The sequence below is a fragment of the Belonocnema kinseyi genome, chromosome 1 (genome assembly GCF_010883055.1).
Source record: "Belonocnema kinseyi isolate 2016_QV_RU_SX_M_011 chromosome 1, B_treatae_v1, whole genome shotgun sequence".
Classification (NCBI taxonomy): Eukaryota; Metazoa; Arthropoda; class Insecta; order Hymenoptera; family Cynipidae; genus Belonocnema; species Belonocnema kinseyi.
Window position 1 is genome coordinate 176,842,138 of NC_046657.1, and position 17,637 is coordinate 176,859,774.

At 34.1% G+C, this 17,637-nt stretch overlaps 1 protein-coding gene across 7 annotated transcripts in view; it reads left to right on the top strand.

Annotated features, from left to right (window-relative positions):
- Positions 1-16,496, top strand: part of LOC117169747 (ARF GTPase-activating protein GIT1) — a 217,037-nt gene extending 200,541 nt beyond the window's left edge. For 4 of the 7 annotated variants that reach the window (XM_033356267.1, XM_033356417.1, XM_033356309.1 and 1 more), the window contains 2 exons: positions 12,593-12,640; positions 13,161-16,496. In XM_033356267.1, the coding sequence (XP_033212158.1) occupies positions 12,593-12,640; positions 13,161-13,361 (249 nt within the window). In that variant the 3' untranslated portion in view covers positions 13,362-16,496. The remainder of the gene's footprint in view (positions 1-12,592; positions 12,641-13,160) is intronic. The other 3 variants (XM_033356589.1, XM_033356486.1, XM_033356538.1) reach the window with 1 other exon arrangement.
- The last annotated feature ends 1,141 nt before the right edge of the window (positions 16,497-17,637 follow it).

Here is a 17,637-nt window from a genome sequence, read left to right on the forward strand (position 1 = left end):
CGCAGTGTCCACTGGGTTTTTTACAAATTAAAAAAAAAGTATTTTCTTATATTAAAAGTTGTTCGTCTAAGACTTGAAATTTCGGGTAGAAGAATCGAATTGAATTTTTTTTTTCAATAGATGTAACATATAAAAATAAATAATTTTTTTCTAATGAAAATAAAAAACTCGTTGCTTTTTAGGTTTATTAGATATTATTGGGCAGTACGTGTATAAGTTCGCCGAAATAAATAATCCAATATAAAATTTATTGAAACAGAATAATAGTTTTAGTTGGCTTCCGTTTACCGTGCCAATTTTAGTGTGATGTTGTTTTTGTCGTTCTGTTGTTTTTTTGCTATTAAGAACGGGGAAGAGAAGTAAGCGTGGTGAAACTGTGGTGAGTGAGGAAGGTAGGTGTGAAAGCGTGAGTGAGAGTGAATGGTTTGGATGAAAGGGTGAGTGGGGTGGAAAGTCAAAAATAGAGGCTGATATTGAGGGTAGATTGAACTTTGCGTCATGAAAACTTTGACGTGTTGAGAATCTTGCTCAGTAGATAAAGTAGAGTAGAGTAGCATGCCTATAACATTGAGCTCAGACAGATGGCGGCAGATGAACGACGCAAACTAGAGTAACGGGTCAAATGGGGACGTACGGGAAGTTCAAAGGAGTGGGGATAAGGCTGGTATCGAGGCAAGCTTCAAAAGTAGTGATGACGAGCGTTACAATACGCCGGTTAGGAGAGAGGGAAGCGTGGCAGGCCTGGGGAGGGGTAGCAGGCGAGGTAGACCCACAAACTTGGAAAAGCTCTACAGAGCTGCACAGTGTAGAAGCGATCCGATTTCTTTTGGATTGGCGAAAACGGGCGAGTGCGACAAGCAGCGAAGGAATTGTTGGGGGGGGGGGGGATCAACCGAGGAAAAAAGGAAAAGGGATTAAGTGAACGAAGAGTTAGATGGAGGTAAAAAGGCTAAGAAATGGATAAACATAAAAACCCCGGAAAGAGAGAAGGGTGAGGGGAACTTGCCGACGAAGATTCAAGCAATGTTCAAAAGCTTTAGAGAGGAGACATGTAGGTAAAGAGAGTAGGAAGAATGTAGGAAGGAAGGGAATGCATCATTTTGGTGACATTTAGGAAGAGATAGAATCTAGGTAAACGGAGAGATGTGGATCTAGAACAAAGAAATAGAATAATTGAGATCTTGTCAAACTAGGCAAGGGGAAGAGAAAGATAAAGAACAGTTAAAGAAGAAGGAAGGAAATGCGTCAGGGTTTACAAAATAAAAAACAAGCTAAAGATGAGGACAGGAGGAACGAAAGGAGAAGATGGACAGGCCACATACTCCACACAAATTCTCCTCTTCATTCATCAATTATCTGAAAATTTTCAGTCCTTCTCTCATTCTAAACCGTACAGCCCTACTCCATTTGTCTTCCTTTTTTATTTTGAGCAGACATTCTGGTTCCTCCAACCCCTTCACCATCATATACCATCTATTGTACATCAAATCCATAATCTTTTTCCATCTCTCTTCTCCTTGTCTTACTAATAGCTCCAACTCTGTGTCCTTCCACTCCATAACCCCTTCTCGTATATTACGAACCCTTCTCATTTTTCTCCATTCTTCCTTCCATTTCGAATTTCCCAAATTGCCTCTACATTATTCCAAATTTCGCCCAAACATGCTTGTGTTATTCTACTCTCCTATCTCCTTTTCAGCTTCTCTTTAAACTTTCAGGCTCTCTTAATTTGTCTAGTAACCATTTTTTCCCTTCTTCATTCTTCCCTTATCATGTAACCTGGGCAAATCTAGAGACCCCCATTACCCACCTCAGAAATCACCCATGCATGCTCTCTACTCTACTATGTTCCTTGCATCCTCAGATGTCCCATCCATAACACCGCCCTAACCTGCAACTCGTTTTCTCCTCCTGCCTCAAACCAATAACCTAGGTAACAGAACTCTTCCACCTTTTCCACTGTATGTCCGTTTATCTTCCAAACGTAATCTATCACCGCTTTTCTAATAGCAAACTATACTCTCTAGCTCACGCGGACGACATAGTTCTTTTAGCAGACGGCGAGAAGGGGATGAACATAATGATAAGAATATTCGAAGAATATATTGGAGCAAAGGATCTGACATTGAACGCAGAGAAGACCAAGGTGATGTATTTCAGAAGTTGAAAAACGATAATAGATTACGTTTGGAAGATAAACGGACAAACAGTGGAAAAGGTGGAGGAGTTCTGTTACCTAGGTTATTGGGTTGAGGCAGGAGTGGGGAACGAGTTGCAGGTGAGAACTAGAATAGAATGTGCGGGTAAAGTAATGAGTCAAGTATGGGGTATAGGAAAGAGAAGGTTCAAGCACGACTGGAAAATGAGGGTCTGGTTGTTTGATGCATTGGTTTGGGCGGTATTATGGAGTGAAGATCTGGGGATGCAAGGAACATACGAAAGTGAAGAGCATGCATGAGCGATTTCTGAGGTGGGTAATGGGGGTTACTGGGGTTGCCCAAGAAACATGTTAAAGGAAGAATGAGGAAGGGAAAAAATGGTTACTAGACAAATTAAGAGATTCTGAAAGTTTAAAGAGAAGCTGAAAAGCAGAGAGGGGAATAGAATAACACAAGCATGTTTGGGTGAAGTTCGGAACAATGAGGCGAGAGGCAATTTGGGAAATTCAAAATGGAAGGAAGAAAGGATAAAAATTGGAAAGGTTTGTAATATACGATAAGAGGTTATGGAGTGGCAGAACACAGAGTTATAGCTGTTCGTGAGACAAGGAGAAGAGAGATCGAAAAAGATTATGGATTCGACGTACAATAGATGGTATATGGTGGTCAAAGGGCCGGGGGAACCAGAATATCTGAAAAAAATAAAAAGGAAGACAAATGGAGTAGGGTTGTACGGTTTAGAATAGGAGGAGTGAGAGCTTGCAGATATTTGATGAATGAAGAGGAGAATTTGTGTAGAGTATATGGATACGAATTGGAGTGATGGGCATATGTATTAGAGATATATACAGGAAAGGAAGACGGACAGTTGAGTGTGGATGAGTGTGTAAGATGGATTTTGGATAGTAATGGACAGGGAGTGATATGGATGAAAAACTTGGAAGAAATAATGGAAACAGGGAAATAGAGCAGAGCCAAACGGGAAATCCTGAAAATGGAAAGTAAAAAGCAAAAGTTGATTTCAAAATCGTGGAAAATGGTTATTTTTTATGGTAAGAGGAAATGGAAGCCTTGGAAGGTATTTCATTAATAGAATTATTATTAGTTTTATTTTTTAATGTAATTATTGTTTAATTTTATTATTAAATAAGGCGAAAAATTAGAATATAAGCAGCGGATAAGTTAGAGTAAGGACGGAATGTAAATATACATATGTACAGGGAGTGGAGGCCCTCAAGCCCGTAAAAAGGAGAGATTAAATGTACATACATACATAGTAGTTTTAGTTTGTGCAAATTTCAGCTTCATATGGACGCCAGTTCTTCATGTCTAACTGCGATGTTACTAAAAGATGTCAAAGATATAAAACTTAATTCGGTTTACGTGATTAATCGTCGAACTTTTCGTAGATTTTTTCTAAACATGTCAGTTAGCATACCACTCACGAGAAAAATGAGGTTACTGTTCAAGTTTAATTTCGACCTCGTTTGCCGGAGGTATCAAAATAATAAGAAATTTCAGAAAAAAAAGTAACCTACATTTATTTTTACGTGAGAAAGTTTTTTTTTCCTGCTGTCCGATTGGGAGCCCTAACCCGTGTAGTTTTGGAACTTGTTAGGTTGATCAAATGAATTTAAATGACTTCATTTTTTTCATTGAATTCACAACAATATTGAGTAATTTTAATTGCGGTAATAAAATGGTATGATTAGTTACATTAACTAAAATTCCTTACAAACTACCGTCCATCTCTGCGGTAGCGAAAGAGATGGCGATCTAAACTTCTTCCTCCATTATTTATAACAATCCACTCAACACATCAGAACTTTAGTATTCGATTCCTCGTCCCACCGAAAGGGGAGAGACGAGAGAAGGAGAGAGAGAGAGAAAAGGTACCGAAATATTCATAAAGTCGACAGGTGAATACAGTTGTGAATATGATGTAGTGCGGACCTGTTCGGTTCTTGATGTGTGCTTCGCTTCGTCTTGCTCTATTCTTGCTATAAATTATTTATTAGGAAATTCTGTGCTTTATATTTAATCAGAGTGTTTGTATTTGTGTTGATTTTTCAGGGCGAGCGGTCGAAGTTGACTCGATAGAAGCGACTTTTAGGAGAGAGGGAAGACTCACGAAATCTTCCCTCTCCGCTTACCACTACATCCTCAAGGAAATAGATAGATCGTTGATGCGGATCACAGGCGGGGTATAGATGACACGCGTAGATGTAGTGGCAAGTGGTGGGAGGTGTTTCACGTGACTCGAGCTCTCGAGTAAGCGCCCGATTTATCGGGTACTCAACAACTCAATTATTATCAATAATAACGCTATAAAATTTTTTCCAATAGTTTCATTAAAAAAGAGCAGCTCAAAAACTATCGAAAGGTGTAAAAACCTCGATTTAGATTTTATTAGAGTAAGCCCCCTTTCTTCGGGGCACGTCACATATATCTAACGAAGGATTCTTGTGCTGAGTGCAACAATTATATCTCCAGATGATCACCGAGCGCTGTTTCCTGCATAAAGTTTGGCATATTTTGCCTCTTAGTCTGCGTTCATGCAGGATCAGCAAAAAAATAATTTTGATGGCCTGAAAAAGGGATTGATATTATTTGCGTTAACTGCAGATCACCGAGTGCTAGCGACACCTCTTTAAACCTAGATCCAAGCCCCTTGCTAATTTCCAACGCAGGTACCGATCTAGTGATGGTAAATCAATATCGAAATATCGGAAATATCGATATTTTGGTTCCGATATATAGATATTGACATATCGATAGTGTCCTATTGATATATCGAGTTGCAAAGCGATATAAATTTTCGATATCGGCATTTTGCTAAATATATTATTACTATTTAATTCGTATTAAATCGTTTAAGAAGAAATGCGCTAATATCTGTTTAAAACTTGTACTTAAATTCGCTCTCATAGTGCGCACTATATTATTTAAGTGCTGCCTACAACTTAATTGCCTTTCAAAAATTCGTGCTATGCACGTTTAATAGATAAACACTTTATTGAAAATGCAATTTAGTTTTTATGTTACAAAGATTCTAATTTCAAAAGGCGATTCCCATGATGTCTCTGTGGATCTGTGTATGTAGACATATAATTTGAGCAATTAGCTCAAATTACATTAAACATGTTTCATTTGGAATTTATTTTTCAACAAAATAAATTGTTTTGTTTATATTAATATAATTTTTTCAGTTTATTCCGCGATATTTAAATTAGTTTATTAATGGCACTCGGTTAAATTCATAATTCATAATAATAAATTTAATTAACTAAATTGGTAATTTAAATTTTGAGATAATCTTGTGCACATGCGCGATATTTGATTACGATATATCGGTTACTATCGATATTTCTTTTTCATATCGATATTGTCTTTTTGATACTATCGATATCTGAGATCAGGTAGAGAATCAAGTAGAGAACCCTGTATTTACCATCGCTTCTCTCGCCTCTCTTACTGATAAGAAGTCTTTTTAAAGAATTCGAAACCAGGCAGCAAGAGTGGATTTCTAAAATTACGCCCTTTAGTCGACGGATCTACGCTTCTATATTGGATTTAAGGAGACAAAAGAAGATTAAATATTTTTGGATAGCAGGAAGAAAGATCTTTTGTCGAAAGGATGATGGTATGCCTATGATAGGTTTCAAGAATGTTGACCTCTCTACGAAAGTTTGAATAAGTCATTGAAAAAAATCGCTTAAGAATGTTACGAACCTCACTACGAAGATAATTTTATTGCGAACAAAATTCTCTTTTCTTGACACTATCATAGATTAATTATCAATAAAGTTATTTAAAAAACTCGAAAAAGTTATCAGTATCAGTATCATTCGAGGGTCCCTATTCCACACTTTGCCCACGCTATGTGATTACCGGAGTGCAATCGTATTTATTTTCAGGCTTCTGGAAAAGTTACCGAAAAAAAAAAATATAATAAAAAGCGTAGAAAAAATAATTACTAATAGTTAATTATTCAATCATTTTGAAACTTCATTTCGTATTTTATTGTATTGCTTGAAGTTTTTTACTTATCTCAAGCTTTGGCTGAGCTTTCTGTCACAATTTGTCGCGTAATTGACGCGGTTGGCTGTGTTTTTATATCTTCGCCCACCTGTAACTTTATTGATAATTAATGTATAACGTTGTCATGAATAGAGAATTTGTTCGAGATACAATTATATTTGCATTTAAGTTCATTACTTTCACAGTTAGAACACATAAAGATTTCAATAGCAATTAGGCTATATACTGAAAGAAAACACACTCAATGGTACGATATAATAATTGCATGGACATTTTATGGCCGTTGGTAATTATACCTTCAATATTTTTATGTTTTTTTATACCTATCTTCTAACAGCAAACTTGATATTATATTTAAACTAGTAGCTTTAAATTGCAATATTGGTCTTATAGAGAATAATTGTATAATATTAGGCTTAATTATAAATCTGAGATACCATAATTGTTATAACACCATCATAATATTGAAAGCTCTCCGGACATCCGAATATCGGTTTACCAAATTATGTACACTTTTCTTGAGAACTTGTCCATAGATCTACGGCATCGCTTTCGACTTTGTTAATTATCCTTTTAGTATCTTCCTTACTTGTATCCATTAGCTATTTTATGAGTTCAACTGTAATCACTTACTTAATTATAAACCAACCCAAAGATTGATGAGGAATCTCTTCAATATTGATAAACATAAATTTTACGGACACTTAATGACATATGGTTTGGAAAAAATATTACTAGATACAGGTATAAATAATAAAATCTACACTCTTGCTTATTACCTAGTCTCCGAATTTGACCAATTTTCTCCGCTACACGGCCCGAAAACTTCAATAAAGTTGCTCCATGGATAACATCTGAAATTAAAAATCTGATGAGGAAAGGTGATGCCAAACGCAGACTTACAAAAAGAACAAAAATCAGTGTAATACTAGCTTAATTTCGTAAACTTAGGAACCTCGTTCAAGCTAAGATTAGAGGCGCGTTCAATCAATACAATTGCAACGAGATTGCATGTAGAGACAAAGAAGATGACAATTTGGCATCTACTGAAACGTTTACACATAATCCCGACCAATCACGAATCTATACATAGTAATTTTCCGCCTGATGAACTTTTCAAATTTGTTTAAATTTCCAGTTCCAGATTTATCATCATCTTTCATTACCTCTCTTAATTAAACATTTAATGACTGACTTTTTTTCAATGACATCACACCTGAAATCATTTGGGAAAAAACACTTGAAATCAAATCGAATGACATTGGAACTTTTGGAATATCAATCAAAATGATTAAGCTTGCCCTTCCAATAATCTTTACTATTTTTTAGCATATTTTTATAATGCTTCTCTACTGGTCGACATCTTCCCAGAAACCTGAAAAAAGGTTGTTTTTTGGCCCTTTCCCGAAATTTCTAAACCTACTTCCCCGAAAGACTTCCGACTAATATATATTTTCTGTGCACCTTTAAAACAACTGGAAAAAATTTCTTCTCTGCAACTATCCAAATTGTTCGAAATATCTATAGCCATTGACCCGATGCAGTCAGGTTTTTGGGTGAAACAGATATGAATAAAAACGTCTTAAAATTACAAGAACGAAGTAATATAATTTAATGAACAGAATATATTAAAATATCAGAAAATAATACCAGAAAATAATACCAGAAAACAGTTTTAAAAATATTCCGTGCCATTTTCTGTATGTGTACATTCCATGTCCTTATTAATAGAAAAACTTTTTAGGAAGTGCTAGAAAACATCAAATAAGGTTAGGTTCGGAATACGTGAATATGGTGTAAACGAATTGCAAACAGAAAATTTAATGGAAGAATTAGGAAATTGATTTTATATCTATAGAAAGGTTTTTATTTTGTATATGAAACTATTGTTTAAACTGTGGTAAAATTCAATAAACTTTGTTTATAAAAACGGAGAGGCATAAACCATCTCCATCTCGGAAAATTCATGAACGCACATATTTAGAGTTACAATGCAACACATCGGAGAGCGATAGATAGGTGTAACAAGGTTAAAGTCCGTAACTATTCCTTTTTATTATTTTTGTAACAGTTTACTTCTCAATTATATGTTTATTTTAATTGCAATGGATGATATTAACGTTTGAGAAGCATTTAGAGAATTTGTTATTTAATTATAAATTCAAAAATCTTATTATAAAAAGTACTGAAATAATCTAAAACGGTAACTAAATCGATGTAAGTCTCACATGCTTCTTTAATTGAAACCACTCTAGGGAAATTGCGTTTATATCCATTAGGTTCAATGTATAAAATTTCTACTTCTTTCCATTCTATAAAACTAGAGTCGCATCAGTCTTTTTGCGTTAATCAAGTAATCTGATGTTTTTCTTATGTTCTTTAACTCTGTTTCGTAGCAGACATTTTGATTGGCCAATGTAAGCTTTTCACAACCATAGGAAATTCTGTATACAACATTACATTGGACCCAAGTATCTAGTCTGACCTCCCCTAATTTAATAAATTTGTCAAGTATAGTATCAACTCTAAAGAAAGTTGTGATATTATAGTATAGTAAATCTGTCATTTTTGTAGGAAAAAAATTACAGAAGCTATTTTAGTTCATAAATCGTTAGTGTGGCATGTGAATAGCACGAAAACAAGTTTTCGGACCCTTAGGGATCTCGAAAATGTTAAAAAAAATTTGGATTTGATTTTCTGTGCGAACGGTATGTCGCAGAGAATAATATTTGTTAACAAAAATTATAGAGAACTCTATTTCTGCACATTATCTCATGTAGTCGCTGCGGTACAAATAAAAATGCAAAAAATAAAGGGCGCCAAAGTTGCCAAAAATCAATTTTTTCTCTTTTTCAACCCGAAAAGAAAAATATTTTTACTGTTGAAAGAATTAAATAATTGTAGAGCAGGAAAGAAATCTTTAAAAGCTATAACAAAGTTTTTTTGCGATGCACCATTTTTGAGATACGGCGCTTTGAATGTATAATATCAGGTTATATTCTTGAGAAGTACAGTAAATTTGTCTTTTTTGTGAACAAAATACCCCCAGTTATTGTGTTTCATAAATAGTTACTGAGGCGTTTAAGTAGACTAAACCGAAAAAGTTGAATCCCCGCCATCCTTTTTTGATAAAACTCTAAATGTTTTTGGATTTTATTTTCAATGTAAATGGCATGGTACTTAGAACAATACTTCTAACACAAATGTAGATGACAGTATTATTTACATATTATTGTATGCAGCCGCTGTGCTTCAACCATAAATGCAAGAAATGAGGGGTGACAAAATTGCCAAAAATCAGTTTTTGCTCTTTTTCAACGGAAAAATGGTTAGCTTCTCGGTAATTCAAAAGTAATTCTTGTATCAAGAAAATAACTTGATATTATGATTTAAATACGCCTTATCTCCTAAACCGTGCATCGCACAGTGGTCTGAAACGCCAAAAGAATTAGCCAAACCCCCCAAACTTCAAAACTTCAAAACAGAGAAAAATGCAAACGTTAAAAAGAACTTTGGTAAAAAGTAGAGTTTAAATTATCGCAGAGAGCGAACTCGCATTTTTTGCGCATAAGTTCAAATACGGTATTACGTAAAAAAAATATTTCCGCTCTTGTTACTAAAAGAGCAAGCACGTGCCGTTCCGGCGAAACCCTTGATCATCTGTGAAAGTTGCAGTTGGAAGATGTTCCTGCAGGTTTGTTTAATAAGTTTATATCGCTTATTGTTTGTAAATCGTGCATGAAATACATCGCAAGTCATCTGTTACATATCCTGGTCAAAAAATAACAATTATAAAACCAATCATATAAAAACCATGTCTAAAGTTATGTTTCCGCGAGATTTCGGGTAGTTTCAAATTTCAGTATGTCAGGAAAGGTTTAATAATTAGAAAAATCAAAACAAAAGGTGCTACTTTCTGCTATTCTCATCTTAATTCCTATGCATGTGTAGTTGCGAGCGCCACTCTAGTCTTGTTTTTGACCATTTTGACATCAATTTTGAATTCCGTCACCCCGAAAACTCCATTAAGACTACTTTTGACAAACTTTACGTCAGTTTTTTTCTATGTCTGTCCGCCAATTTGTGGCGGTGATTTTGTGTGTGTGACAATTTTGAATTTAATTTGAAATTTCTTCACCCAAAAACCCCCTAAAGACTACTTTTTACTATCGTAACGTCACGTAACGAACGTAGAAAAAAGAAAATATATTTATCGTTAAGGTTTTTCCTGCTATACAAGTTTAGAGTTTGCGATGTTAACCAATTGTTTTTTACCTTTGAAAAAGATTAAAAACTTATTTTCGGCTTTGGTGCCCCCTATTTCGTATATTCATCGTTGAAGCACAGCCACTGCAGAAAATAATTTTTAGATAATACTGTCCTCCAAATTTTTTGATTGAAAAATTGTTCTCTTTAACATTCCGTTCTCATAAAAAAAATATCCAGAAACATTTGGAATTTTATCAAAACGCATAAGGAGTGGGGGGATCAGAACTTTTCTTTTTAAATTATTCAAATGCCTTGGTAACGATTTGTGAAATAAAATAGCTGCAGGTATTTGTTTCACACAAAGAAAGACGAATTTACTGTACTTCTCAAGAATATAACCTGATATTAGAAATTCAAAGCGCTGTATCTCCAAAACGATGTATCGCAAGAAAAAAACTTTTTTATTGTTTTTAAAGTTTTTTCCTGCTCTAAAATTTTGCATTCCTTTTGATCGTGACAAGATTTTTTCGGGATGAAATTAGCAAAAACTGATTTTTTTTAACTTTGGCGTCCTCTATTTTTTGCATTATTTGGTTGTAGCTCAGCGACTACATAAGATAATTTGTAGATAATAGAATCCTTTACAATTTTGGTTGAAAAAGTTTTTCCTTACGCCCTACCGGTCTCACGAAAAATCAAATCCGATAACATGTTTAGTTCTTTCAAAACCCCCAAGCGGGGTGGTCCCGACAACTTGGTTTCGGGTGATTCACATGACCCATTAACAATTTATGAATAGGCTAGATTCGGTAATTTTTTCCCCAAAACCAATTTTTTCATGACAGATTTACTGTACCATTATCATTTTCATTTAGATGTCTTTTTATGTTATGTGAAATTTGACCTAGAAAGTATAGTAAAATGATTGCTTTTGACTTTTGATTAGTATTGTCTATATTGATATCGTTTAGTGTTGTTAGTCTTTGTCTGGAGTTCAATTAATCTTTTGTCAATACAGTTATCAGTCAAATTAGTTGGATATTTATTATAGTATAATAGTCTTTTAACTAGTTTTAAATTTTCTGAGTGAAAAGAAACATCTGTTAAAAGAATGGTTGAATCAACAAGATTTTTGATCATTCCAATTTTATGGTGTGTTGGAAAATTAGAAAAATAGTTCAGATATCTTCCTGAACAGTTTTTTGGGCAGAACCTATTAGTTATTATAATATTGTTTTCGGATCTCATTATTTCTAAATTTAAAAATCCAATTGAATTGTTCATTTTTATTTTTCGGTTGGAAATTGTAGTCTGATGTGATAGGAATGAAAAAGTGAAACGATCAAATCTATTTTATTTTTAGGAGTAATTAAAAAGGAGTCTTCAAAATAGCGTGGGGAGACCAGCTTACAGTAGATAATGATCTTACAGTAGATAATCCTTAATTGTAAGCACGAATATAAATAAAATAATCAATTATAGTTTTAATAAATTTAAGCATATCGTTATAGCCAAAATGGGGGAACCCATCGGCATGACATGTGTTTCCTGATAAAAGTTATTATCAAATATAAAGAAGGCGTTATTCATAAGAAAAGAAATTCTTTTCTGGAATTTCTCAAAAAGAATTTTTGTATTTTTCTTTGTGTGATTCCATTTAGATTCTATTGTTTTCAGAACAAGTATTATTAAAGAGTAATGCGACGTGAAGTGATACCATACTGTGATTATCGGGTATTTTAATATTTAAATTTTTTCCTAAAATTCTATTGAGTTTTTTTATGTCTTAAGCATAAGATGGTTAGGAAATGGAAATAATGTATTGACTTATTAATAATTAGGAGTGCCTATGGAAAATGGCATGGAATTAAAAAAAAATTGTTGTAAGGTATTCTTTTTATATATTTTGATATATTCTGTTCATCACATTATATTACTTCGCTCTTGCAATTTTAATACGTGTTTTATACAAAGTTTATGTAAGTAATTTATTCACAGATTTAAAAAACCACATGTTCGAAGAGCCGTTCTCCGTAAAAACAACTGAAGTCAGGTTAGGTTGTTCTTGCAGAGAACAGATAAATTCGTACTAGTGGAAGTCTCAACATCGTTTAATTATTTAATTAATTGTATATATTTCTAGAATGAAATGATAAAAATGGCGTTTTTTCATGCCTCCATAGACAAACCCAAAAGTACGTGCTTTCAGCAGTGTCTGGTGGTGTTTATCGGTAAGTTACAAGTGAGGGATCAGTAAGCACGGTGTGACGTTAAAGTTAAAAAAAAAGAGCTCGATTTGTGCGTGTCTCCGTATTTGCATAGCGCTTGAGACAGAATGTTTCTCAGAAAGATAGAAAGAGAAATTTGTATGGTGAGTTGATATTTTTTATCGAGAAGTTTAGCATGCACCTATCACCTACTACATTAAATGATTGTTACCAAAGTATTTCTCTCTCTCTTTCTGTCTCCCTCTAACTCACACACCATACCTTGTTGTCTCTCCAAGCTCGTTAGACCAAAAATGCAGCGGAGCGATGCTAGAAACAGTAACGATTCTAACCACCTAGCTGTCATTATTCAATAACTGAGATGTGATATTATGTTGTTAAGCACAATAGTGAGATAGGTTTTTTTCTCGATAGAATGACAGTTTTTGATAAACGTAGGCTGAATCAAAATGTTTATAATTTTTAGATGAAAAGACTATTTGAAATCGATATCTAAGGCTGTGTATGATTTTCATGATTTCAGAACCCAGTGGATGAAAATGTTAGATCAGCTTTACGGCAACTAAATGGTAATACCGGACGACTTCAAGCCGAATGTGCCGGTCTGCAGCGATGTACAAGTGATCCTGATCACATGGATCGTTGCCTGCAGCAAGTCCGCTCTTGTGCTTACGACATAGCCAAAGCTACCAAACTCCTCGTTACTCAGTTCCAAGCAATCTAACTTTTGAAGATGTTCCATGTCAAGTGTTTAGATGTATATATACGCTCATGTATCTACTGTCTTTGAGAGGTTCCTCAGCCGACGATATTCTATTTACCATGCCGATTAGTTCCTAAAAGAAGATCTGGGTCAAACGAAATAATTATGTCGTTTAAATAGTTAAATAATTTAATTTTTTGAAGTATAAAAACATCTTGAAAATTGATTTTAAGTTATTTACCTGGTAGAACATTTGCAATAGTAATTCAATGTCATATTTCATCAAAAATAAATAGTAATTTAAAGCGGAAAGAATAACAGTGCTACAATGGGGTCGTTGCATGATTTACAACAATTGTATGTTTTAATTTAAATTGAACAATTCTTTACATATATAAAAAATATTACTTTTCATACTTTATTTCGGAGAAATTTGAAAAATAATATAGTAACATTTTAAATGTTACAATGAACTTCAGTTTTTGAATCGCTTCTCCCAATCAGAGCAGAAAAGCGAAGGTTGATTTTAATGGTCTTATTGGAACTAGTCTGAAATATGAAACATATATCGTCCCACAGGTCTATTCTGCCGTTCTAGCAAGAAAAGACGTAGCTACATTTTGGATGAGTCTCCTGCCACCCCAATTTTGGTTAGGTTGACAGGAGGCTCATCCACGATGTAGTTACTACTTTTCTTATTTAGGCGGCAGTATTAGTGGTTTTAAGATTTTAAGTGCACGGAAACTAAACCATAAGGTACCGCTTGAAAATTCACATATAATTGCACTTAATGCTTCCACCATTTTTCCTTCTTTCAAATTACCACTCGAATTTTACATGATTTTCCTAGATTTTTACGTGTATCTCTACGTGGAGTTTTATGCTAATTTTCACGTGAATGTTTTCACCTGGTATTGTTTCATTCATTAGACAATGATGACAGTCAGCATTACATTATTTTTAATCATAGAATTAAATTGTTATTTATAAACAATTACTGAATCCTATTACCTCTCAAAGTACGATAAAGACTGAATATTCGTCGTCGTTTGAAGCTATTTGTCTTTATCACTTTGTTATGAATAAGTGCGCTAATATTTGACTAATTATAAAAAAGACGAGATGTTTTCTTATTCATCAAGAAAATTAGCGAAAGTTTTGAACTAAAACAACAATGCTTTCGAGGATTATTAAAGGGGTTGTGAAATAATACACGTGACGATTTTTCCGTTTAATGTTCTACGATTGCATACTTTGTGACAAAATATTATGAATGAAAAAAAGAAAGAATAAGAATGAAGGGCTTTCATATATTCATTGATTCAGTGGTGCCTTTTCTGCGGATTTGGGCATAATGTTTTTAAATAAAAAATTTCTTTTTACTTTAAGGGTATGTCGTACTAACCTCAAAGTTATTTTGCTACATATTTTTTGGAACAACTCATGTCCACACGAATTGAGATATCGAGTCGAAAAATTGTTTTGATGTTAATATGACATGGCCTTACGGGGCCATCCATAATATACGTAACGAATTTTCCGAAATTTTGACCACATTGGTCATTAAATTCCAAAAAATCGATCTTTGTTCTATTGCATTTGACCACAAATATGAAACTAATTTTGTTTAAATATTTGACAAATTAGCAATACATAGTCTCCTAGCTCTACTTTGTTTTTTTTCTTGTTATGCTATTCGTCCAGAATATCCGAATTAACACTTTCATTCAACAGAACTTATCATAAAGTAATGGTAAAAAGGCCGAATCATGTACGCAAATAGTAGAAACAGAAATTAATGAGAAATTCTGGGACTTCTAACAGCACATTTTGGATTTGCTGAGATAAAAAGTTTACTGCCTACTTATTATGCTTCTTGCAATTATTTATTCGAGGCTTCAAATCACTGTGTATTAGGTGTAGGTTTTTCTCCACGATTTGATAAATTTACTATTCTTTTCTACAATTGATATATTGACTACTGGCACGCTTGAATGTATGTATTTATGTTTTTAAATATTACAAAAAATATTTGAGGCCTAAAAACCTTAATAATTTACATTAAAAAGACATACTCGTCATGTAAACGTCGAATTCGTTATTGCTGTATAATACTAGAAGTCGTTTGAAGAAGAAAGGAAGAGTTAACATCTGTTATGGAAAGGTGTAAATGCTTAACTTACATTTTTATTGGAATATTTATAGCATCAGTTTTTGTTGCTTAAATAGCCCTCTGTTTAAATGCTAAGATAAAAAAAACTGAACAAATTTGAACAGTTCGTTGTGAAAGTTTGACAAAATTTAGATAAAATAAAACTTTACTCTTCTCAAAATTATACTAGACCAAAATAATCAATTATGCCTTTCCTGCGGATTTCAGAGAGAAAAAATATACCAGAAACGTTACGTTATGTGTGAATGGTCTCTTAATTAACGTGTAATAATAACACCGACATAGCCATGGATATAATCGATATCTACTTTGTCGGAGTTAAATTTGTAGAACAATGAGAGTAATATTTCGCCAGAAAGTTCATAAAAAATAATTGAGCAAGAATTTTAATTGTTCTGCAGAGTTCGATAGAAGTTCCTGGCCCTGTACGCAAATAACTGTTATATATAATGGTAGTAAAACGAGACATTAATGCGTATTATATCTAATGATTTAAGCATTTAACTTTACAAATATTATTTCAAGCTCGTGACGACGAGCGAGTCGTACAAATATATTATGTTTTATTAACAAAATTATCCATAGTCTTAATCTTCCTAAGGTCTTGTCATATTTTTTTACATTCTCATGTAAGTGAAAAGGTACTGGTTTTATGTAAAAAATGACCCGCGGATTTCATCAAATATCGTCGTTCAGAGGCCCCTGAGTCAGTGAAAATAGTATTTACGTCGGTGCATGTCTGTCTGTCGTTCGTTAGCAAGCTAATTTCATTCATGATTTTTCTCAAGATAATAAAAATTTTTTTTTGCAAGCCTTATATTAGCTAATTTCATTCATGATTTTTCTCAAGATAATAAAAACTTTGTTTTTTGCAAGCCTTATATGATTATTATATGAACGTTTTGAATATTGTCACTTACTGAGTGAATTTTAATATATTTGTATAGGGAATTGACCAAATAAATTATACTATTTGTATTTTTGAGATTCGGTTCCCATAGTGGAATTTATTGATTAATTATTCATTATTCAATCCACTACTCCACTTTCGGGAAATAATTATTAATGGACAACGAACTTTCACTTGATGCATGGACCATCGCCTACACACGGATGATGTAAATCTCACCCCCTTTATCCCGTTGAGTGCATCTTCTGGAAATACATATGTACTTTCGCTTGATGTTCGGCTAACTTCTACATGCGGGTGATGTACAATCTCACCCTTTTCTCCCAGTGGGTCCAGCTCTTAACACTTGGAACATAATCTATTGATATTGATTACACGTGTACTCAAAACGATGGAATTTCCTTCCTCCCAGGGGAGTAAAAGAACTTCTAGAAGGACACGTGAAAGAAAGTGGTACCTATCTTCGCCCATCCACATATAAAAGGATGGACCATTTATACTAGTTTTCAGTTACCAGTTCTGGTTGGAGGACACTGCCCTTCAGCCTTCAGCGACTCGTGGGGAAATTCTGGACCTTCTCCGTAAAGTTCCGTCAATTCTCTATTAATTATGCCGATTCCTGTTGGAGATCAGTGCCTCTGGTACTCCAACGTTTCTTCGTGATTTATCGGACTTTTGTCCTGAAGGCCCGTCAACCCTTATATATCCTGTAAATCAATCACTTGAAATATGTACTATCTCAAGACTCACGAGAGCCCGAAAATCTCCAGTCAATCAACCAGTCAAATTCTACACAACCGTGCCCACAAACTCCAGTCAATCAATGTATCAAATTCTACACAACCTCCAGACTCACGAGTGCCCGAAAATCTCTAGTAAATCAATCAGTCAAGATCTATACAATCTCGAGGCTGACGAGTTCCGTAAATTTTCCATTTCATCTGTTCTCAAGCCAGTAAATTTCCTGTTCATTTCTTGCTCCTTGGGGTGTATAAAATTTGGATCTCCTGGGACGAGGAGACTTTCATCGTCAAATCCCATTGGTGTCAACATTTAAACAAAATCAGCGCATCGATCTTCACCCTACAAGCGCTAACCAACTCTCTCTCAATCTTTCCCCTCCCCCCTCACTTCACCCTCTATCTTTTGAGTAGGATGCGTAGTTTTTGTTTTAATCGTAAAAAAATAACAATAAAAGTAAAAAAATTAATTTT